The sequence below is a fragment of the Micromonas commoda genome, chromosome 3 (genome assembly GCF_000090985.2).
Source record: "Micromonas commoda chromosome 3, complete sequence".
Classification (NCBI taxonomy): Eukaryota; Viridiplantae; Chlorophyta; class Mamiellophyceae; order Mamiellales; family Mamiellaceae; genus Micromonas; species Micromonas commoda.
The window spans coordinates 550,222-570,625 of NC_013040.1; the positions used below are offsets into that span (position 1 = coordinate 550,222).

General features: G+C 68.1%; 14 protein-coding genes across 14 annotated transcripts; 9 read left to right on the top strand and 5 right to left on the bottom strand.

The window, feature by feature from the left end:
• Positions 1 to 61: 61 nt before the first annotated feature.
• Positions 62 to 967, bottom strand: MICPUN_79714 (predicted protein; the record flags this gene model as incomplete). Its single annotated transcript, XM_002500856.1, has 1 exon — positions 62 to 967. The coding sequence occupies one exon, from the start codon at positions 965 to 967 to the stop codon at positions 62 to 64; it is 906 nt and encodes a 301-aa protein (XP_002500902.1).
• Positions 968 to 2,137: 1,170 nt separating this feature from the next.
• Positions 2,138 to 3,295, top strand: MICPUN_97136 (predicted protein; the record flags this gene model as incomplete). The annotated part of the gene is made up of 2 exons (XM_002500425.1): positions 2,138 to 2,908; positions 2,960 to 3,295. The coding sequence occupies 2 exons, from the start codon at positions 2,138 to 2,140 to the stop codon at positions 3,293 to 3,295; spliced, it is 1,107 nt and encodes a 368-aa protein (XP_002500471.1).
• An 84-nt stretch (positions 3,296 to 3,379) lies between these two features.
• Positions 3,380 to 4,523, bottom strand: MICPUN_56854 (predicted protein; the record flags this gene model as incomplete). The annotated part of the gene is made up of 2 exons (XM_002500857.1): positions 3,380 to 4,312; positions 4,395 to 4,523. 2 exons carry the CDS (start codon positions 4,521 to 4,523, stop codon positions 3,380 to 3,382), a joined length of 1,062 nt encoding a protein of 353 aa, XP_002500903.1.
• A 105-nt stretch (positions 4,524 to 4,628) lies between these two features.
• Positions 4,629 to 7,247, top strand: MICPUN_99408 (predicted protein; the record flags this gene model as incomplete). Its single annotated transcript, XM_002500426.1, has 1 exon — positions 4,629 to 7,247. The coding sequence occupies one exon, from the start codon at positions 4,629 to 4,631 to the stop codon at positions 7,245 to 7,247; it is 2,619 nt and encodes an 872-aa protein (XP_002500472.1).
• A 206-nt stretch (positions 7,248 to 7,453) lies between these two features.
• MICPUN_56856 (predicted protein) lies at positions 7,454 to 8,281 on the top strand (the record flags this gene model as incomplete). Its single annotated transcript, XM_002500427.1, has 1 exon — positions 7,454 to 8,281. One exon carries the CDS (start codon positions 7,454 to 7,456, stop codon positions 8,279 to 8,281), a length of 828 nt encoding a protein of 275 aa, XP_002500473.1.
• Positions 8,282 to 8,342: 61 nt separating this feature from the next.
• MICPUN_107900 (predicted protein) lies at positions 8,343 to 9,379 on the bottom strand. Its single transcript, XM_002500858.1, has 2 exons — positions 8,894 to 9,379; positions 8,343 to 8,770 (listed from the first exon to the last, which is right to left on the bottom strand). The coding sequence occupies exons 1-2, from the start codon at positions 9,365 to 9,367 to the stop codon at positions 8,429 to 8,431; spliced, it is 816 nt and encodes a 271-aa protein (XP_002500904.1). The 5' UTR covers positions 9,368 to 9,379; the 3' UTR covers positions 8,343 to 8,428.
• A 1,000-nt stretch (positions 9,380 to 10,379) lies between these two features.
• On the top strand, positions 10,380 to 10,775 carry MICPUN_72902 (mitochondrial protein translocase family; the record flags this gene model as incomplete). Its single annotated transcript, XM_002500428.1, has 1 exon — positions 10,380 to 10,775. A coding segment is annotated over one exon (396 nt), but the record flags the coding sequence as incomplete, so codon positions are not given.
• Positions 10,776 to 11,017: 242 nt separating this feature from the next.
• MICPUN_56859 (predicted protein) lies at positions 11,018 to 12,001 on the top strand (the record flags this gene model as incomplete). The annotated part of the gene is made up of 1 exon (XM_002500429.1): positions 11,018 to 12,001. One exon carries the CDS (start codon positions 11,018 to 11,020, stop codon positions 11,999 to 12,001), a length of 984 nt encoding a protein of 327 aa, XP_002500475.1.
• Positions 12,002 to 12,085: 84 nt separating this feature from the next.
• Positions 12,086 to 13,846, top strand: MICPUN_56860 (predicted protein; the record flags this gene model as incomplete). Its single annotated transcript, XM_002500430.1, has 1 exon — positions 12,086 to 13,846. The coding sequence occupies one exon, from the start codon at positions 12,086 to 12,088 to the stop codon at positions 13,844 to 13,846; it is 1,761 nt and encodes a 586-aa protein (XP_002500476.1).
• Positions 13,847 to 14,030: 184 nt separating this feature from the next.
• GPX3 (glutathione peroxidase) lies at positions 14,031 to 15,119 on the top strand. The gene is made up of 2 exons (XM_002500431.1): positions 14,031 to 14,484; positions 14,524 to 15,119. The coding sequence occupies exons 1-2, from the start codon at positions 14,176 to 14,178 to the stop codon at positions 14,893 to 14,895; spliced, it is 681 nt and encodes a 226-aa protein (XP_002500477.1). The 5' UTR covers positions 14,031 to 14,175; the 3' UTR covers positions 14,896 to 15,119.
• Positions 15,120 to 15,320: 201 nt separating this feature from the next.
• MICPUN_99413 (predicted protein) lies at positions 15,321 to 15,722 on the bottom strand (the record flags this gene model as incomplete). The annotated part of the gene is made up of 1 exon (XM_002500859.1): positions 15,321 to 15,722. One exon carries the CDS (start codon positions 15,720 to 15,722, stop codon positions 15,321 to 15,323), a length of 402 nt encoding a protein of 133 aa, XP_002500905.1.
• A 733-nt stretch (positions 15,723 to 16,455) lies between these two features.
• Positions 16,456 to 17,607, top strand: MICPUN_79944 (predicted protein; the record flags this gene model as incomplete). Its single annotated transcript, XM_002500432.1, has 1 exon — positions 16,456 to 17,607. The coding sequence occupies one exon, from the start codon at positions 16,456 to 16,458 to the stop codon at positions 17,605 to 17,607; it is 1,152 nt and encodes a 383-aa protein (XP_002500478.1).
• A 30-nt stretch (positions 17,608 to 17,637) lies between these two features.
• Positions 17,638 to 18,245, top strand: MICPUN_52198 (predicted protein). Its single transcript, XM_002500433.1, has one exon. It carries the CDS (start codon positions 17,641 to 17,643, stop codon positions 18,028 to 18,030), a length of 390 nt encoding a protein of 129 aa, XP_002500479.1. The 5' UTR covers positions 17,638 to 17,640; the 3' UTR covers positions 18,031 to 18,245.
• Positions 18,246 to 19,453: 1,208 nt separating this feature from the next.
• On the bottom strand, positions 19,454 to 20,317 carry MICPUN_71782 (predicted protein; the record flags this gene model as incomplete). Its single annotated transcript, XM_002500860.1, has 2 exons — positions 19,454 to 19,924; positions 19,985 to 20,317. Coding segments are annotated over 2 exons (804 nt in total), but the record flags the coding sequence as incomplete, so codon positions are not given.
• Between the last annotated feature and the right edge of the window lie 87 nt (positions 20,318 to 20,404).

Below are 20,404 nucleotides of genomic sequence, written 5' to 3' on the forward strand. Positions count from 1 at the left end.
AAAAATAGTCTACTTTCAGCGACTCATCAAAGGACGACGACGAGGACGCCGTCGCCGCGTCCTACTCCCGCAGCTTGACGACGACGCCGATGGGGCAGTGATCCGACCCGCCCACGTCGCCGCGGATGAACGCGTCGTGAACCTCCCCACGGAGAGACTCGCTCACCAGCGCGTAGTCTATCCTCCAACCCCTGTTCCTCGGCCTCGCCCCCGCGCGGTAGCTAAAGTAGGTAAACGCCTTCGCGTCTGTTCCGTGCGCCTCTCGAAACGTGTCCACCAATCCGGCACCCCCGTCGCGAATGGGCCCGAGCAGCAAGCGCTTAAACGAATCCCTCTCCTCGGGGGTGTACCCCGAAGCGAGCGAGTTCGCGGCGTGGTTGCCCCACAGGTCGATGGGCTCGTTCGCCACGTTTAGATCGCCGCAGTAGACGACCGGTTTACCCCCGGCGGAGGCTTGCAGCGACGACAGGTACGCCGACATCCTCGGATCCCACTCCTTTGTCCTCGCGCGAAGCCGCGCCAGACCCTCGCCGCTGTTCGGGCAGTACGCGCCGACGACGAAGACGTTCGGGAGCTCCGCGCACACGACCCGGCCCTCCCCTTCGAACTCGTCCATCTCGAACGGATCGTGCCACGGCGCGCGCGTCGGTTCCAGTCTGAGAAACATCGCCGTCCCCGAGTACCCCAGCCGCGAAGTGGAACAGTTCCACGTCCTGTACGGGTACTTGGCCAACACCCTCGCGTCCATCTCCGGCACGTGCTTCTCCTGCAGCTTGGTCTCCTGCAGCAGCACCACGTCCGCGTCTTCGCTCGCGGCCACCTCGTCGAGAATATCCGGGTCCTTGTCGAGGAGCGCGCGAATGGAGTTGACGTTCCACGAGAGCACCGTGAGTTTGGACGGATGGAGCGCTCGGTCGAGCCTCGGCGCTCGTGGCGGGAGCGGCGGGTCGGTGACGTCCCACCTCATCCGCGGCGGGGGTTTAGGGTTTGGGGGTTTCCTCTTCGACGCCGACGTCGACGCCGGGGCACGGGTCGGGGATCGTGACGAAGCGGTCATCCCCCGGTCATCCCCCGGCGCCCTCGCTCGCTCCACCAGGTCCGCCTTCTTACCTCCCACGCGCTGACCCCGTGCGCGCAGCAGGTCCTTCAGCTCGGCGACGGTCATGCGCTCGAACGCGGCGCGGTCCGCGGCCTCCGTGGCCTCCTCGTCGGTGCGCGTCTCCGGCTGCTCGCCGCCCGCGGCCGACGCCCTCGGCGGACGATTGGCACCCCCCCAGCGCGACCGTCTCGCCGCGACGTTCGGCGCCCCGCTCGCCGCGGTCCATCGGACCAACGAGCGGGAACACGCGCGGATGGCCGACGCGGGAATCGTCGTCATCGCGACGCCGGGATGATGCGCGTCGCCGGCGGTCCGCGGTCGAGCTCGCGCGCGCGCGCGCGCCTCTTTTGTTAGTTGATGGAGCGGGCGTTCGCGTGAAAGTCCAGCGTCGAGCAAAAAAAACCTCCCCCACTGCACGACCGATGCCCGGCACGCGACGCGACGGCGCGGGGGACGCCCCGTCTCTCGACGAGGCGCCTCGAGTTCCCGCTGGGAAGCCAGTGGGCCCGGGTTCCGGGCGCTGGCTGGGTCGCGTCGACCCCACGGCGATCGGCGTTGTCAACGGAGTTGTCGGTTCGCGGGATTCGGTCTCGATTTGCGCGCGCGGGCCTCATCCAGGTGGTCGGCTTTTTCTTTTTTGGTCAGCGGGTGGAAAGCCGCCTTCGGAAAACCACCCGCCCCGGTCGAGCCCTTTCGGGCGACCGGGCGGTTCAAAGGGGGTTGCCTGTTTATTTGACGCCGAAAGCGAGCTCTCGGTGAAATCGGCCAGGCGGGAAATTACTCCCAGGTTTAGGGTTCACAGGCGCGAGACTGGCCCGCGTCCTTCCGCGTGGAGATCTCGGCCCACTCGCGAATCGAAAAACCGAAGTTGCGCCCCGCGATTCGACGGCGTAAGCTGTGCCACGCGCGCGCGACTTTTATGCACCCGAGTCTTGGATTTCGAAAGCGGTTTACGGGTCACGGTTTCGGTCGGGTAATTTCGGACGGCCGAAAGTTGGCACCCCCCTGGAAGGGCGTCAGATCTGCTCCGCCCCGCCGATGGGCGCGCGCCTTCCAGAGCCCACGGAGGGCCCGGGGGCTTGCAAGGTGTGGGAGATCAAGACCCTGGGTCGCGCCGACGATGAGCGCGCGAGGGATATGCTGGAGAAGACCGCGTGGCAGGTGCAGCCCATCATGCGCAAGCGCGGGTGGAAGGTCCAGGAGCTCTGCGAGATGAAACCCGAGCAGCGCGACAGGATGGGCGACAACCTCAACATGGGCCAGCGCGTCCGTTTAAAACTGCGCAAGAACAACAGCGGCGACTGGTTCGACTACGACCATGTCGTCTTGGTCATGCTGCACGAGCTGTGCCACAACGACATCGGCCCGCACAACGCGAAATTCTTCAAGCTCCTCGACGAGATCACCGTCGAGTGCGAGGAGCTCATGGCCAAGGGAATCGGCGGAAGCGGCGCGGGGTTCGACGCGAAGGGTCAGAGACTGGGGCACAGGGGCGGGTGGGGCGGAATCGAGACGCGAGATCCGCGAAAGGCCGCCGCGGAGGCGGCGGCGAGGCGCGCGGGGTACCAGGCCGCCATGGGACCCGCGGGGGGCAGAAAACTGGGCGGGGGGGGGACCGGCGCCGCGACCCAGCTGGGCCCGAGGGAGGCGGCGGCCGCCGCCGCGGAGCGCAGACTTCGCGCGGAGCGATTCGCGAGGGAGAACGGCTTGATGAACGACGTCGTGGTCATCGACGACGAAGACGACGACGACGGGGGGGACGGGGACGGGGCAGGCGAAGGAGGAGGGATGGCAAAGACGGCGCCAGCTGTGTCGACGTCGCTTGGTCGGTGCCCCTGCTGCGACGCGTTTCGGTGCGAGAGGAACGAGGGTGCCGAGGTGGTGGTGTTGTCGAGTCCGCAGGAGCCGGGAACCCGGGACGCGGGGAAACGGAAGAGAACTTCGGGGCGACGAGCGGACGAAGACGACGAGGAGGAGGCGGAAAAGGAGGAAACAGACGACGACGACGACGTCGTGTTTGTCCAGGCGGTGCCCGCGCCCCGCCCGGGTGTCGACCGACCGGAGCGCAGGTGGACGTGCTCGCAGTGCACGCTGGTGAACCCGGAACGCGCGACGCACTGCGGCGCGTGCGAGCGGTGGAGGTTCGGGCGAGGCGCGCCCGCAGCGTCCAGACCAACCGTAGGCGTCGACGACTGACTGACTGACTGAGTGGCGAACAAACGCAAACGACGACTAGATAACCTCGAGATTACGCCGAGATGAAGCACACCACGAGCGAGTTCACCACGAACTCGTGCGTTCCCTCACCGCGGCGACGAGCGCGACGCACGCCACGTCCGTCGCGAACGTGCGCCTTCCCAGCGCCACCTCGACAAACCCGGCGTCGAGCAACGAACGCCGCTCAAAGTCGGTCCAACCGCCTTCCGGCCCGACGGCGACGACCGCGCGGGTCCGCCGAGGACGCCCCGAGGAGGAGGAGGAGGAGGATGAGGACAAGTCACCGAACGCGTCACCGACGGTCGCGGCCGCGCCCGGATGCGCGGTGAGCATCACGACCTCCGCGTCGTCGTCGTTTTCGTCGGCGGGCGGGGGTTTCACGAGCCAGAAGGCGCTCCCCTCCCTCGGCATCCCGCCGCCGTTCCCCCCACCCTCTCGCCCCCCCCGCCCCCTCGGTTCCTGTCCCCCGTCCCGCCGCGGCGCGCCGGTCATCTCGCGCACGGCGTCCACCGCGGCCGGGAACCGCCGCACGACGCACACCCCGGGCATGCGCACGTCGCCGCTCTGCTCCATCCCCCGCGTCAGCTCTGCAATAACTTTCGCCTCGTCCAGCGCCGTGCTGTCCCAGTAGTACCTCTCCACACGGGACGCGTTGGTGAGGTACACGTTTCGCACCCCGATGGACGCGAGCGGCGCCCAGAGCCGGGTCATCACCTTGGGTCTGGGCATCGCCAGCAGGAGGTCCACATCCACGAGCGGCGCCGTCAGGCTGCGGCGCGCGGTGTCTCCATCATCGGTCTCGACGCCCGGGCGCCAGGTGAGCGTCATGGACGTCGCGTCCATGGTCGAGACGACGGCGGTGGCGGGGGATCCGTTGACGACGCCGACGCGGAGCGAGTCGCCCGCGGCGAGCTTGAGGACCCCGCGGACGTGCTCGGATCTGGAGTCCCCGAGGGCGAGCGTGATGGACTCGGCGCCGTCGTCGCTCTCGTCAACCTCCTGCGGAAAAAGAAGCGGGGAGCGGGCGGTTAACAACCGCGATTCTCGGGGGTCCCACGGGGGGGGGGCTCGGGCGCACCTCTCGGCGGAACAGGATGCGGTTTCTGCACTCTACCCTCACGCCGCGTATCGAGCGACGCCCCGCCGCGCGTCGGGGCCCGCGCGCGACGCGCACGGGCGGTCCCACCCTCGCCGGTGCGGCGCGCATGGGAGTGACGGACGTCATCGACCGGCCGCCCATTCCCCTCCTCGGCGTTGCCAAAATTCAAAAAAACCCGGCGACGACCAAAATCCACCGCAGACGGTCGTGCCCATGGAGCCGCGAGGGGAGGCCATCGGGGGCACCCCGCCCCAGCGATCCGAGCGTCGCTTCGGCGTCCTGGGGCCCCAGAGAATAGACCGCGACGGCGTCGGCTTCGCGTCGCACGAGAACCTCGCGGAGGTGGTGCCCTACCTCAACAGGTCCTTAAACGACCTCGGGTATCCCGGCCCGCTGGAGCTGGAGGCGCCCAGCGTCGGGGATCTGGCGCGCGTCGCCAACGTCCTCTTCCTCATCCTCCGCGACAGGCAGCAGGACGCGGCCAGCCGCGAGCAGTGGGGCAGGGAGCGGCGGCGGCTCGCGGCGGACAAGGCCCGCGCGGAGACCTTCTACGAGCGCGCGCGCGCGGAGCTCGCCGCGAAGGATGAGGAGCTGGCGAATTCCTTGGCCAAGTCCGACGGGCGGGTGGACAAGGAACGGAGGAGGCTCGACGACGCGACCGCGGAGTGCGCCAGCCTGAAGCAACGGCTGCTCAAATCCCAGCAGAGGTGCGCCACGCTGGAGAACGAGTCGCGACGGCGGGAGAAGGAGCGCGAGAAGCTCAGCGCGAGGCTCGAGAAATTCGTCAACGATCGGCGCAGGGACGTCGCGAACGCGACTCCCGTCGGGGTCATGCGCGTCACCACGGGCGGGCCCGACGACGTGGGGCCCGCCGTCGAACAGAAGGTCTCATTCGGCGGCTTGAACGCCGCGAACGCCACGTCCCGCGTCCCGAACGTGCACGCCACGGGGCGGCACAAGACCGTCGCCGCCGCCGCAGCCACGTCCAAAGCCGCGGCGCTCGACGCCGCGGCTCGCGTCGCGGCTTCGCTGGCGTCGCCGTTCGTCAGCCAGGAGCTGCACCACCAGATGATGGGCGCGTACGAGGCGAAGATGCGGTCGCTGATGCACGACGTGAACGACCTTCGCGAGCTCCTCGCCGCCAACGGCGTCGATCCGGAGACGGGGGAACGGATCGGAGACCCCGAGCGACGACAAACCGCGGGAGGCTATCTTCCATCGCCCGCGGAGGCGCGCGGGGATCTCGGGGGTGCGGGACCCGACGCGATGGCGTCGGGCGCGATGGCGCTGGGTGACGTTGAGGACGAGACGGCGGCGGCGGCGCGCGACGCCGCGCTCATAGCGGCGGCGACGGAGGCGGAGATTGGCGTCGGCGACGACGCGTTTACTTTCAACCTAGGCGCGCTGCGACGGAGGCTCGGGGATGATGGATCGGCGCGGTCGCCGCCGCGGGGGTTCGGGGCGACGACGACGACGACGACGACGCGAGCGTCCACGGAGCGGCTGCCCACGGCGCCGCCGGCCGCGCTCGCGTCCGGCCGCGCGGCGCCGAACGAGACACAGCCGGCGGGTGCCCTCGCGTCCGGCGGGTCGGCGGGGTCCGTCCCGTCCGCGGGGGCCCCGTCGCCCATCGAGGTGGCGTTGGCTTGGCACGAGCGCGAGCACGCGAGGCTCCGCGGCGTCCTGTCCCACCCGCCGAGGGAGCTCCGCGACGCGCCCACGCCCGAGCTGGCGTTCGAGGTTGAGAAGACCATCCTATCCCCCGCCAAGTCGGCGGCGAGCGGCGGCGGCGGCGGCGTCGCGGCGGCGAGGGAGGACCTGCGCGGGGCGGTGGCGGCGGCGAGGGCGGCGGCGGCGAAGGCGTCCCCCGCGAGGCAGCAGCTCCACTGGAACGAGCCGCCGTCGCCCGCGCGCGCGCCCGCCCCCATCTACGAGTCAAGCCCATCGGTTTCCTCAGCCGAGGAGGACGACGACGCTCCGACGCCGAGGACGACGCCGCCGACGCCCGCGTTCGGCGCCGCGGCGTCGCGCGCGTACGACAATCCCATGGCGGACGACGCCGCAGACCTCGACGGGGAGGAGCTCGCGCGGGAGGCGGCGGCGGCGGCGGCGGAGCGCGAGGCTGAGGCGGCGGCGGCGGTTTTCGCCGAGCGGGTCGATCGAGCGTTCAACAGCGTTCAACACGAGGCGTCGCGCGGGTCGATCGACGACGCGGGCGAGGACCTCGTCGAGCTCGACGTGGGTCTCATGGCGGACGACGACGACGACGTGTACGTGGCGGACGACGATTCGCACGTTCAACGCGTTCAACGCGAGGCGGCCGGGACCCCGACGGGGCGAGTGACGGTGGAGCCGAGGTCGGACACGATCGCGGCGTTCGTGGACGGTTCCAGGCGGCTTCCAGAATTCGAAGGAGTCGGGGAGAGGGACCGCGGCGGCGCGTTCGGTTCCCCCGCGGACGTCCCTGCCGATCGAACCACGGGACGTCCGGAAGCCGGGGTGTCGGCCGGGGCTGGGGCTGGGGCGGATTTCGGCGCGAGGATGGCACAGCTGTCGACGCCGCGGGCCCAGCCGCCCGCCCCGGCGGCCGTCGCCCCCCCCTCGCCCGCGCCGCCCGCGTCACCGCTGGACGAGCTCCTCGCGCGGCACCTCAAACTGGGTCGCGGCAGGCCCACCGCGGGCGGCGGGGAGGGCGACGCAAAGGAGGATTGGAGGGAACGTTACAGGCGCCGGCGAGCCAACCCGTTCGCGTCCTTCGCTGCGAACGACGCCAAGCTGGCGGTGGACGCGTCGCAGCAGACGCCGGGGTTCGCGATGCTGCACAGCGGATGAATACGAGCGCGCGCGGGGGGGTAGTCTTCGTGTCGGCGTCGACGACGCGTTCGAATGCCATCGTCTTCGTCACGAAAAGCAGAGTCGAGTCCCGTCACTTCGCTTTTTGAACCTTGGAACGAACTTTTTAGACTGAAAAGATCGACGAGGCCCGTCCACATCGAGGCGCCCAGCTGGAGGTTGGCTGGGCGGGTCGAACCTTCGCGATGGCGGCAATCTACGCATCACGGGTGATGCCGCGCTCGGGGGCGGCCGCCGCGCGATCGCCGCGCCGTTCGCGACTCTCCCCTGGTCCCCGGCTCATTGCGAGTCCGCGTCGGCAAATATCTTCACGATCCGGCGGGAGCGATTCGTCCGGGGGCGTGGGCGAGTCCGCGCGCGACGCGGCGCTCCGCATGGAGCAGGAGGCGCTCGATGCGCGCACCGCGATCCGTCTCGCGTCCCTGCGCGCGCAAAAGGACGAGGAACGCGCCATTCAACAGCGCGCCGTCGAGCTCCAGAAGGAGATGGCGATAAGAGAAGAGGGCCGGCGCAGAGCCGAGGAGACGGGCGGAAGGCGACCGACGCAGAGGAAGGCCGTGCCCATATTCATCGCGGGCGTTCAGTGCACCGCGATGTCCTTAGCGTCCCTGACGCTGACCAACAGGGCGGCCGCCTTTCTCGTCGACGGGGACGTCCCGGTGGCCAACAGGACGCTCCTCGTCAACCTCAGCGTCGGCGGCGGCGTCGCGGTGACCGCCACGCTGATCATATCCACCCTGATCCTCTTCACCGTGGCGATAAAGGAGGGCCTCGGCGTGATCAACAACACCCCGGTGACGTTCTACAGGTGCGACGGGCAAGGACCCACGTGCTGCAAGAACGGTCCGCACAACCTCGGGTACGCGGCTAAGTTCACGTACCTCGCGAACGGCCGGGGGTTCGAGACGAGGCAGCGGGACTCCATGCGCAGGCACCTCCTCGTGAGCCGCAAGTGCAGGGAGCTGAAACCGATCGTGATCTACCCGAAGGAGGAGGGCTGGAAGCTCTGGTGACCGATTCGGTGCGTCCGATTCGTCGCGTCTGTACTAAAACCCTTGGCTAGCTACCTTCGTAGTGCGCTGTTGTATCTGTCAGTTTTAACGCTCGAGGCTTCGCGCAGGCGCAATCGCGCCGCCTCAAATCTATCAAAGAATGAATACTCAAGCGGCGGTCTTCTCCAGCTTCTCCACGAACAGGGTGTCCGCGGGCTTAAGACCCGCGGCACGCACCGTCCGAGCTCCGTCGTCGAGCTCCGTCACCGTCCGCGGCCACCGGGTGACCAGCCGAAACGCCTCGCCCTCGCCGGCGCCACCCGCCGATATCACGTAGTCGAACACCGCCGCCAACGGATCCGTCGGCGCGAAACGACGCGTCACCGTCCGACCGTCGGGGAGCTGGAACCTGCACGGCACGCAACCGCCCGCCGCGTCCGCGTCGGGCTCCACCGGGAGCCTCTCCGACACCGCGGCTCGATACCTCTCCGCCCTCGCCGCCGCCGCCGCCCTCGCCGCCTCCGCCTCCGCCGCCTCCGCCGCCCGCCTCTCCTCCTCCTCGCGCGCGAAACCCTCGCGCTCCCTGCGCTCTTGCTCCACCGCGGCGGCGGCGGCGAGCCTCCGCGTCTCCGCCTCCGCGAGGCGTCGCATCGCGTCTTCGTAATCCTCGCTCGGAGCGATGTCAACCTCGACGTCCGTTTCCACGAGACTCACCGCTCCGTCGGCGTCGTCGGGCAAAACCTCCACGACCCGTAGGGCGTACTCGCGATCGCCGTGCGCGCGGACGGAGACGTCGTCGCCCACCGTCAGCGCGCAGCGGCGGTGTAGCGTCGCCTCCAGTAACTCCCGGAGGTCCACCGAGTTATCCGTCGCGAGTTCGCCTTGAAAGTCGGCTGACCTGGGCTGGAGCTTGACCCACGTCCCCTTGGGCAGCCGGCGGAACGAGAGCTTGACGTCGAGCGAGACGTCGGTGGGGGCATCATCCGCGGGGGACTCCGCGGGGGACTCCGCGGGGGACTCCTCGGCACCCTCGGCACCCTCGGCACCCTCGCTGTGTAGGTCTGTCGGCACAGCTGTGTAGGCGGATGACGCGCCCAACCGTCGCATGAGCGGCGCGGGCAAACCCACCTCTCCCTCCGGGCCGTCGAAGCCCAGCGCCCCCGCGTGCGTCCGGCGGGTTTCGCCCGCGGCGTTCACGACGGTAATCTCGAAGAAGACGCCGTTGGCGGATCCCACGTTCGCGGCGCCGGCGTTCGTGAGTTCCCTCCACGCGCTGGGCGGCAGGACCACCTTGTCGTCGCATCGCGCTCGGATGCCCTTGACCATGGCGGCGTCCGAGCGCCGGCCGACGAACGTGCGCTCCCATCGCACGCCCTCGTTGTTGGTCAGCACCCTCTCGAGCTCGGCTCTCTCCTCCGCGCGCCTCTGCGCCTCCTCCTGACGCTCGCGTCTGGCCAGATCCTCGCGTTCGCGCCTGTGCGCGTCGGCGGTCATCTTCGCGCGACGCTCCGCGGCCTGGCGCTTGGCGAGGTCCGCCTTGCGCTTGTCCTGCTCGCGCTTCAGCTTGTCCGCGGCGGCGTTGAGGAACATGGCGACGCGACCGGGGAACGTCCCACCGGTCTGGTCTTGTCCGGGCGTGCGCGACCAGATCTGACGTCGACATTTCAGATCCACGTGTCGCGAACCAAATTCCCAGCCAGGGGAGGCCGCCAGACGCGTCGGCGCCGTGACCATGTCCGCGCGTCATCTCCTGCGCCGCGTCGCCTCCGCCGTCGCGGCGACATCCTCCGCGCCCGCGCCCACCCGCGGCGCGCTCCTCGCGGAACCTCGCGCGATGTTCGCGACCCTCACCGCCCCGCGCCTCGGATCGTCGTCGGCGGTGCGGCCGCGATCCGGGGGGGATCTCTTCGGGGCGATCGGGGCACCCGGCGCGCTCCTCGCGCCGCCCTCCGCGGTCGCCGCGCTCCTCGCGCGCACGCAGCGGCACACCCGCGGCGTCGCGTCATCCACCGCGTCCCTCCAGGCCAAGAAGCGGGCCAAACCGCAACAGGACGACGCGTCAGCAGGCAACGAGCTCGCCAACGCGGGCGGCAGCTTCGACGAGATCACCGATAAGTGGATCCCGGAGAAACCCGTGAGCGCCGTTGAGGCGGGCGGCTACGGCATCGTCATCGCCGCCGCCCTCGCCGTCGCCCTCGGCGCCATCTGGTTCTCGTTCAAGGAGCTCATCTTCGAACCCAAGGAACAGACGGTGTTCAACAGGGCGCTCGACAAGATCGCCGTGGACCCGCGAGTGACGGTGCGCGTGGGCACGCCGATGACGGGATACGGCCGCGAGGGACGGAGCAGGAGCGCCAGGCAGCACGTGCCCCACGTCGTCCACGTGGACGGTGCGGGACGCGAGCACGTGAGGATCCAGGGCGCCGTGAGGGGGCCGCAGGGTAAGGCGACGGTGCACGCGGATGCGTACAAGGGCGACAGCGGCGAGTGGGAGTTTGCGTACCTGCTGGTGGACACGGCGAGGGAACGGATCGCGGTGGTGGAGCCGCGGGCGGCGCCGTCCATCATGCGCACCGATCACTCGGGATGAAGGCGTGTGCGCGATGCGCGGTTTCGTGTAACATCGAGTTTAACATCGAATAAGGTTATTATCAACACGCGTCGTCGACACGGAGCCGAGCCGGCGTCGTTGTTAGTTCGCCGGGGAACCCTAACCAACGCTCAGTCGCGGGCGCGCACGGGGCGGACTCGTCCGCCATGCTCGTCGCTCGGAGGTGGTGGTCGCGGATCGACGTCTGCGCGCACGCCCCGCGAGCTGCGTCGGCTGTTTCGTGGGTGCTTCACCGGGACGCCGACGTCCTCGTCGTGGACAAGCCCGCGGGGGTGCCCATGCGTTCCGTACATGGCGTCAAGGGGGTCGACGCCTTCCTCGCCGACCTCAGGTTCGATCTCGCGCATCCCCCGATGACGGTCCACAGGCTCGACAGGGACACCACCGGGTGCCTGATACTCGCGAGGACCCGCGAGGCGCAGAGGACGCTCGCGGGGTACTTCCAGGACCGAGCCCGAGTCGCCCGTCGCGGATCGGGCCGATCGACGAAAACGACGAGCCCAGAGAGCCTCGGCGACGTCCGACGCGTGTACTGGGCGCTGGTGTCCGCTACATCGACCCTGGCGTCGCGCGGGACGATCGACGCGGCGCTCGTCACCACGCACGCGGGCGTCACCCTCAAACCGGGCGCGGGCGCCAAGCCGGCGGCGACGGACTACGAGGTCATCTCGCGAGCATCCCCCGACAGCTGTGCGCCCACCGCGGCGGGTCGCGTTCCCGCCGTGCTCGCTCTCGTTCCCCGCACGGGCCGGAAGCACCAGCTGAGGGTGCACTGCGCGGGGGCGCTGGACGCGGCGATCGTGGGCGACTACAAGTACGGGTACAGGGACGTGAGCAGGACGGGCGGCGTCGCGGACGATTGGAGGCGAGTGCTGCGCGACATCGACGAGAGGAGCACTCGACGATTGAATGACGCGGGAACGGCGGATGGGGAAGTTCGCGGGGCGGGCGTTCCGCTGCACCTGCACGCGAGGTGCGTGGAGTTCACGCATCCGTCGAGCGGGGAGCGCGTGCGGGTGGTCGCGCCGGCGCCGTCGCACATGTCGCTGGCGTGCGAGGCGCTCGGCTTGGCTCTGGACGGCGGCGACGACGACGGGTTGGGACTTTTATTACATTTCAATCGTCGGTGACGTTTCGCGATGACTATAGCCCGTGCTCGTCCGAGTTGCCGTCTCACTCCGCGGGGGTGGGAGTCGCGGGGCGCGTGTCCGGGGATGACCGCCGGCGAGGAACGCCCCGTCGTCGTGAAGACCCGCTGGGTGAGCGCCGAGGAAGACGAGCCCAGCGCGCCGCCGCGCGGGAACGCGACCGCGGAGGAACGCCCGTCGGGAGGATGCTTCGAGGCGGAGGTGTCGCTTCCGGGGGTGACGAGCGCCGAGAGCATCGTCGCCGAGATTGTGACGGCGGCGGAGGCGGGCGCGCCACCGTCTCTGTACGTGCGCGCGAAGGCCGACGGCGGCGGCGGCGCGTCCCTCTCCGCGGACGTGCCTCTGCCCGACGGGTGCGACCACCGCGAGATCAGCGCGGTCAAATGGAGCAGGAAGCGCTCGACGCTGCGCGTGCGGTTCGCGGCGTCGAGTCCGGCGGCGGCCGGCGGCGCGGAGGATGACGGGGACGACGAGGATGGCGCCGGACCCCTTGCGGAGTACCTTCGGATGCTGGGAGTGCGCGACGGCGAGGCGGGAGGGTCGGAGCCGGAGCTCGAGGAGGATGGCGACCCACGTGACGGGGTGCGCGATCCGGCGGGTGAAAAACGCGAGAACCCATCGAGGGCTGACGGGAAAACCCCGCAACCGACGGAACCGACGAAACAGACGCCGCCCGGGCGCGCCGTCAGGGCGTCCGGGAACAAGAAGAAGCGCCGCAAGAACGCCGCCGGTCGGGGCGTCGCCGCGACGCCCGGCCGACAGCTGGAAACTCCCGGCCGACAGCTGGAGACTACCCGCCCCGGCGTCTCCCTCTCCGAACTCTCCGACGACCTCGCGGCGCAACTCCACGCGCGGGGGTTCGCGCACGCGCAGTTCATCACCCGCGACGCCGTGTGCGTCGTGCGCGATGAGATCAAGCGCGTCGCGCCCCTGTACACCGACGGGGAGATCTGGCTCGGTAAGCACGACGCCGGGGCGCAGATCGCGGTCAAGTCTGTTCGCGGCGATCGGGTGTTTTGGATGGACCCGGCCACCGCCGACGGCGGCCGATTCGACGCCATGCGTTCGATGCTTCGCGCCATCGACGAGTTGGTGTTGGACCACCTCGCACGCGCCTGTCCCAAACGGCTCGGGGGTCTCGCGGACCGCACGCACGCGATGCTCGCCGAGTACCCCGGCCGAGGTTCACGTTTCGTTCGACACGTGGACAACACCGGACGCGACGGCCGGCGGCTCACCGTGCTGTGCTACCTCAACCCCGACTACGCCGGCGAGCACGGCGGGGCGCTGAAGGTGTACGACGCGGACGACGCGGACGGGTCGCGGGGCGTGGAGGTGGCGCCCGCGGCTGGGACGATCGCGATGTTCTACGCGGACGAGACGCCCCACGAGGTGCTGCCGAGCGCGCGAAGTCGGCACTCGTTCACGGTTTGGTATTACGACGAAACAGAGTTTAAGGATGCGGAGACGCGGCGCGGCGAGGCGGCCGCCGCGGACTCGCGCGCGGCGCACATGCCCAGCGTGGACGGGTCGGGTGGGTCCGATCCCGGCGCGACGCTCGCGGCGCTCGACGCGAGCGATCGGGAGGCGCAGGCGTTTGTGCGGAGGATGATGACGCAGCGGCTGACGCCGGCGGGGGCGGCGGCGGCGGCGAGGGGTCTCGGCGAACGGGCGCTGCGGACGGTGGCGACGGTGTTCGGGGCGCCGGATCCGGCGTCGTTCGTCGTGGCGCTGACGCAGATGTCGCAGAGCGATCTGGACGAGTTGCGGATGGAGATCACGAGCATGGGAATGGACAACGCCCCAGACGCCGAGCTCGTGGCGTGAATCTGTACCGTAGTCGAGGTTTGAAAGTAAATCTTACGATGAAACGGACGCTTTCAAACATACACTTTGACCCGTGCTCTCTTTTTCGCGTTGAAAGGCGAATTCCGGAAGGAATATCCGCCCCGCGCGAGGGTGTTGAACGTCTTGTCGGAAGAGAACGCGGGTCGGAAGGCTCACTGTCCGGCGGGCGCGCTCCCGGGGATACTCGCCCGGACACCGTGACTCGCCCGATGGGTTCGAGTAACGGGCCCAAGGGCGCCGACGGGCCCAAGGGCTCCGCCATCTGCAGGCTGTGGCCCCCGCTCGTCGTGGGCGCCGCGCTGCTCTTCATGCTTTCGACATCTCCGGACACCACCCCGCCTCAGGCGAGGCTCGGCGCGGGCGCTTCTTACCGCCGAGCCGGGGAATTCGCACTCCGCGAGCGCAAGCTCGAGGCTGCCGTCTCTTTGGACGTCCCGGGCGAGCGACAACCCGCGCTGAGGCTGTCCGACGTGGACACCGAAGCCCCCGCGGATCTGGGCTCGGGTGACTCGGACGCCCCGGGCGCGCCGGGCGTCTACGCGCTCACCGCCGACGACATCGACGGCCGCCCGGTGCACCTCTCCGTCCTCTCGGGTAAACCCACGCTGATGATTAACGTGGCGAGCGAATGAGGGTACGCCTCCTCCAACTACAAGGGGTTGGAGGAGCTCGGCGAGGCGTACGGCGATAGGTTACAGATCATGGCGTTCCCGTGCAACCAATTCGGGGGACAGGAACCCGGCGACGCGGCTCAGATCAAACAGTTCGCCAAGGACCACGGCTTCCCGAGCGACGGGTACCTGATGGCCAAGGTGAACGTCAACGGGCCGAAGGCGAGCGAGGTGTGGAAGTACCTCAAGGCGCACGCGAGACCCAAGCCGGTCAAGTCGGTGATGTGGAACTACGAGAAGTTTCTGGTGGACGCGGCGGGCGAACCGGTGAAGCACTACGGCTCGGGTTTCGACTCGAGCGCCATCTCCGCGGACATCCAGGCGCTCCTCGGGGAGACGCCGGGGGAGCTCCACTAACGGGGGGAAGGGCGAGGATGAATGGTTTTTGTATGGGCAAACCTAAAGGGACGATGAATGGGGTGACGACGGATGGGACGTAGGCAGATGGGACCCACGGCGCTCGCTCGCTCGCGGACGGCGCTCGCCTCGCGACTCTGATTTCGAAGACACGGCACTCGGTGACGGCGACGCCCCAAACACGATGGGCGTCGCCCGATGGTGGTCGGGGTCGACTGAGACGCGCGGCCGCGACGCGAGCGAGCGAAGCGCCGGGCACGCCAAAGGATGGATGCGTCACCCGGAAAAAAACGGAAAAAACCAACCCGGTTGAAACCAAACGTAAGCGGTAAACGGTGAAAGAGCGCGCTTGCCCGACGCCGCGGTGGTCCGAGGACGCCGGCGGCTCGCGTCGTCGTGCGGTCACTCCACGTCATCGAGTCGCGTTAAAACACCGATATCCTGTGCACGCTCGCGAAGTCGCCCCAGCCGCTGCCGATGACGAACTTGAGAAACTTGGCCCTGCAGTTCACTTGGTGCACCTCCGTCTGCAGCCGCGCCGGTCCCTTATCCCCGAGCTCCACCTCGAACGCGGGCTTGAACCCGATGGGTTCGTCGTCGTCGCAGTACTCCAGCGAGAACTTCCGCACGTTCGCCGTGAGCGTCCGCACCTTGGTCACCTGCGACGTCTTCCCGAGCTTCACCACGATCTCCTGAGGGAAAAGTCCGGTCGTCACCCAGAAGCTCCGCTCGTCCTCGTCGAGGGCGTTGTGCGGCGGGTGCCTCTCGTCGGAGCACGTCGCCATCACCACCGACGCGCCCGCGCCGGGGCTCGCCATGTCCGTCATGACCCCTGAGGCGGAACCCACGCGCCAGTCAACAGTGCGGTATCGGCACCGTGATTTAAAATCACACCTGGACCAAAGCAGCGATGTGGCCCGTCATCTCAGACGGCTCTTCATGTCCCATCATATTTTGCCGAGAAAAACGCACGGACGTTCCGAGGGAACCTCTTCCACAGTGCCGAGCGCGCAGCCAGGGGCGAGCCGGGACGTCCGATTGAAGGCACCCTCCAAGCGGCGCGAAATGTCCACCTCATCGCAGATGGAACACGTTCTGCGAAACCAGCGTACCGTCAGTGTACAGTGCGACCTTTCTGCTCCCGAGGCAGATCTCGTTGTGGAGCCTGATGTGCTCATCTGCCCCATCACGCGAAACATGTTCCGCGATCCGGTCGTCGTGGTCGACTCGGGGCATACGTACGAGAGGAGCGCTATCGTATCGCACTTCCGGTGCAACGGGACCAAGGACCCGCTCACGGGTCTCGCCCTGAGCAGCGCGAGGGTGATGACGAACTGGGCTATGCGAAACGTGGTTCAGGATTGGCTGGACAAGCACCCGGGCGTGACGCCCGACGGATGGGACAGTCGCGAGCTTCTGCAGCCGTCGGAGGATGTCGGGACGCAAACATTCGACGACGAGGGCGACGCCGGAGTGCTCCGGATATTGCGTGCGATGTGCCCCGAACTGCAGGAGAGCTGGCCGGAGGACGAGCGACCAGAGCACTGGGAAGGGGTGATGATGGAAAACAACGGCAGGGTGGTGGAGCTCGAGTTGAAAGAGTTTGGCCTGACCGGAGCGGTGCCAGCTGAGCTTGGGCGCCTGAGCGCGCTGATGGATTTGAACCTCGGCGGCAATCAGCTGACGCTCTTGCCGGCGGAGATCGGGCAGCTCGCGTCTCTGGAGAGTTTGGAGCTTGGCTACAATGAGCTGACGAGCGTGCCGGTGGAGATTTGGCAGCTCGCGTCGCTTGAGGGGTTGTACCTCGGCGGCAATCAGTTGACGAGCGTGCCGGCGGAGATCGGGCAGCTCACGTCGCTGGAGGATTTGAGCCTCGAAGCCAATCGGCTGACGAGCGTGCCGACGGAGATCGGGCAGCTCACGTCGCTGACGCAGTTGGACCTCCGCGACAATCAGCTGACGAGCGTACCCGCGGAGATCTGGCGGCTCACGTCGCTCACGTATTTGAACCTCAACGACAATCAGCTGACGAGCGTGCCAGCGGAGATCAGGCAGCTCACGTCGCTGCGGGAGTTGTGGCTCAGCGCCAATCACCTGACGAGCGTGCCGGCGGAGATTTGGCAGCTCGCGGCGCTGGTGAAGCTGAGCGTCACCGAAAATCAGCTGACGAGCGTGCCGGCGGAGATTTGGCAGCTCACGTCGCTGACGGAGTTGTACCTCCACGGCAATCAGCTGACGAGCGTGCCGGCGGAGATCGGGCAGCTCACGTCGCTGACAGCGTTGTCACTCTACGACAATCAGCTGACGAGCGTGCCGGCGGAGATCGGGCAGATCAGGTCGCTGGTGAAGCTGAGCCTCCACGGCAATCGGCTGACGAGCTTGCCGGCGGAGATCGGGCAGCTCAGGGCGCTGGTGGAGTTTGAGCTCGACCGCAATCTGCTGACGAGCGTGCCGGCGGAGATCGGCCACCTCACGTCGCTGACGGAGCTGTCCCTCCACGGCAATCAGCTGACGAGCGTGCCGTCGGAGATCGGGCAGCTCACGTCGCTTGGGGAGTTGAGCCTCAGCGGCAATCAGCTGACGAGCGTGCCGGCCGCAATGCGCGAGCTTGAAGCGGCAGGCTGCTATATGGATCTGGATCTGGACAGTGATCCTGAGCCCGAGCCCGAGGAGGAGGAGGGGGAGCCCTTGGACTTCGACCTCTTCGATTAACTCGGATTTGCGAAAGCGGAGCGGCAAGAGCGGATGAACGGACGTTTTGCATTAATAAGGTTTAAACACCCGTCCACGTCGCGAGAATATAGACGCACCGAGAGCCGCGGAGGCGCGACTCGAAAGAATCGAAAGAAAAGGAAGGTTCACCCCGACTCGCGCGCGGCGGCGGCGAGAGTCGAAGTCGCAGACGCGGTTTCGACTCGGTCGTCTCCGGCGTCGGCGTCGGTACACCCCGCCCGGCTTTTGCTCTTTATCACTCGTGGATCTCCTCGTCCTCGTCCTCCTCGGGCGCGAGCTCCACGAGGTACTCCTGCACCTCGAACAGCGCCTTGTCCTTCCCCGGTACGGTGGCGCTGGAGTCGTCCCTCCACTGGAGTATCGGCCGCTCGCACACGACGTCGCCGCTGTACATGTCCTTGAACAGCCTCGTGAGCAGCCCGGCGGGGTGGCCGGCGTCGTGCGCGAACCTCTGCGCGGCGAAGAGCATCGCCATCTCCCGTCCCTCCTTGTCGTCCTTATCCGGACCCCACACCACGGACTTGAGGAGCGGGATGAACCTCTCCAGCTCCTCCATCGGCCTGTCCGAGTCGCACTTGGACGCGTCCGGAATGGCCGCGCGCAACGCGGCGAGCGCAACCTCCTGAACGTACTCGGCGGAGGACCTGATTCCCGCGTCAAACGCGCCCTCCATCTCGGCCGCCACCGCCGAAGCCTCGAAGCCCTCCTCGGCGCCGAGGAGATCCGCGATCTTGCCCTTCACCGGCTTCAGGGGATTACCGGAGAGAATCTCCGAGAGGCCGAAGGTGGACTCGATCTTATCGGCGGCGACGGTGAGGTCGTTGGCAAAGTCGGCGAGATCGACGCCGGATTCCTCAAACACGATGGCGGCGCGGGGCGCGCCGGCGATATCCGCGACGCTCTTCAGAGCCTTGCAGATGACGTCGAGCGCGATGCCCTCCTCCAGGATGAATCCCTCCTCGATCTCGTCGGGCTCGTCGTCGTCGTCCTTCTCCTTGGGCGGGCCGGCGCGCTTGCAAATCTCGGCGAGTTCGGCAAAGGACAGGTGTCCGTCGGCAATCGGGCCGGCGAACATCTGCGCGATGTACTGGGGCGCCAGGGGCAGGTCGCAACGGTAGTCGTCGATGTTTCCGGCGATCGCGGCGATGCCATCCTTGAACGCGCCGGCGGACAGGACCGTCGGGAGCAGCCGGAAAAACCTGTTCGCCGCCTGCCAGTCCATCCCCTTCCTCTCGATGGACCTGAACACGAAAAAGGTGAGGAAATCCGCGACGCGGTCGGGGTCGAACCCGACCCACTCCTTCATAGTCTCGATCGCGGCCTTCTCGTCCTTGTCGTCGAAGAAGTAATCGACGAGGAGCGTCTTTTTTTCCTTGTACTCCTCCGCCGTCATCTCCTTGGGCTCCTCCGACTCCGTCGGTCCCTCCTCATTCGCCGGCTCGTCAACCGGGATGGCGGGCGAGCCGGAGCGCGAGTCGGGCCTGGGCGAGTCGCGCCCGCCGGATCGCCCGCCGCCGCCGCCTCCGCGGGGCTCGGGCACGCCGGACCGACCGCCGCCCCGGCCGAGGTCGCTGCGGGGACCCAGGCGAGCGCCCGCGTCGGCACCCGCGCCAGCGCGGATAGCGCGGGGCTTGCCCGAATCGTCGAGGGGAAGCGCCGGCGAGCTCCTTCCGCTGTCGCGTCCGCCGCCCCTGCCGCCGTCGCGTCCGCCGCGTCCGCTGTCCCTTCGTCCGCCATCCTGGGGCGCGCCGCGGCTGAAGTCGCGGGAGCCGCCGCCGCCCCTCGGGGGACCGCCGCCGCGAGCCTGGTTCATCGCCTCCCGCGCGGCATCCTTGTGGACGTCCTCAATCTTCTTGGGACCCTCCTGCTTTCTGCGCTCGCGCCAGCCCTTGGATCGCATCTCCATGATGTCCTGGCACATGAACCTGTGCCTGGAGGAGATGGACTTGTTGACGGACAGGCCCTGGATGCGCTTGAAGTAGGCGTCCATGTGGGATTTGGCGTCGGGCCTGTCGATGAGCCGACCGATTGTCGCCATGAGCTTGCACAGCGCCTCGACATCCTCCTCGTCGGGGTTCTTCTTCTCGTTGAGCAGCTTCATGATGCACGTGTGCATGATGCGCGCGGTGAGCATCTCCTTCTTGAAGAGCTCGCCGATGAAGCGGATGTTCCCGAGCATGCGCCGGCGCGCCTGCCTCATGCGGTCCTCGCGCTGCTGAATCTTGCGTCGCTCGTCGAGCTCGAGCTCCTCCGGAGTCTTGGGCTTGGCGGGCACCTCGCCCTCCTCCTTCTCCTCCTCCTTGGCGTCACCCTCGCCCTTCTTCTCGTTCTCGTCGTCGATCTCCTCCTGCTCCACAGCCTTGATCGCGGAGTCGCCCTTCTCGAACTCCTCCTGGCACTTGTTCAGCAGCACGCGCTTAAAGTTGATCATCCGCGGTCCGCCCTCGGCGTCTGGGTCGCAATCCGGGTCGACAAACTCGATGTTCTCGGCGAGGAACCTGTTGCTCAGCTGCTGGCACATCATCGCGTACAGCTCCGCGAACGTGGGCTCGGTGAGCGCCTTGTCGAAGAGCTGACCGATGAGGCCGATGAGGGTCTGCGCCTCGTCGATGCCCTCGGCGAGAACCTGCTCGAGGAGCTTCTCAAAGTTCTGCGGCGTGAGCTTGTTGAGGATCGACTTGAACGCGCGCTGCTTCTTCTCCTCCTCGTCGAGCTTGGTCTTATCGATCGCGACGAACTTGTTCTCCGTCTGCTGCAGCTGGGGCAGCCTCGGGTC

Coding starts and splice junctions, on each gene's coding strand:
- MICPUN_107900 (XM_002500858.1), bottom strand. CDS start 9,367: ATGCGACGGTTGGGCGCGTCATCCGCCTACACAGCTGTGCCGACAGAC. Junction 8,771..8,893: donor CGATGCGACGCCTCGCGGAG/GCGGAGACGCGG, acceptor GAGGCGGCGAGG/GCGGCGGCGGCGGCGAGGGC.
- GPX3 (XM_002500431.1), top strand. CDS start 14,176: ATGCTTTCGACATCTCCGGACACCACCCCGCCTCAGGCGAGGCTCGGC. Junction 14,485..14,523: donor AACCCACGCTGATGATTAAC/GTGGCGAGCGAA, acceptor TCCAACTACAAG/GGGTTGGAGGAGCTCGGCGA.
- MICPUN_52198 (XM_002500433.1), top strand. CDS start 17,641: ATGAACGGACGTTTTGCATTAATAAGGTTTAAACACCCGTCCACGTCG.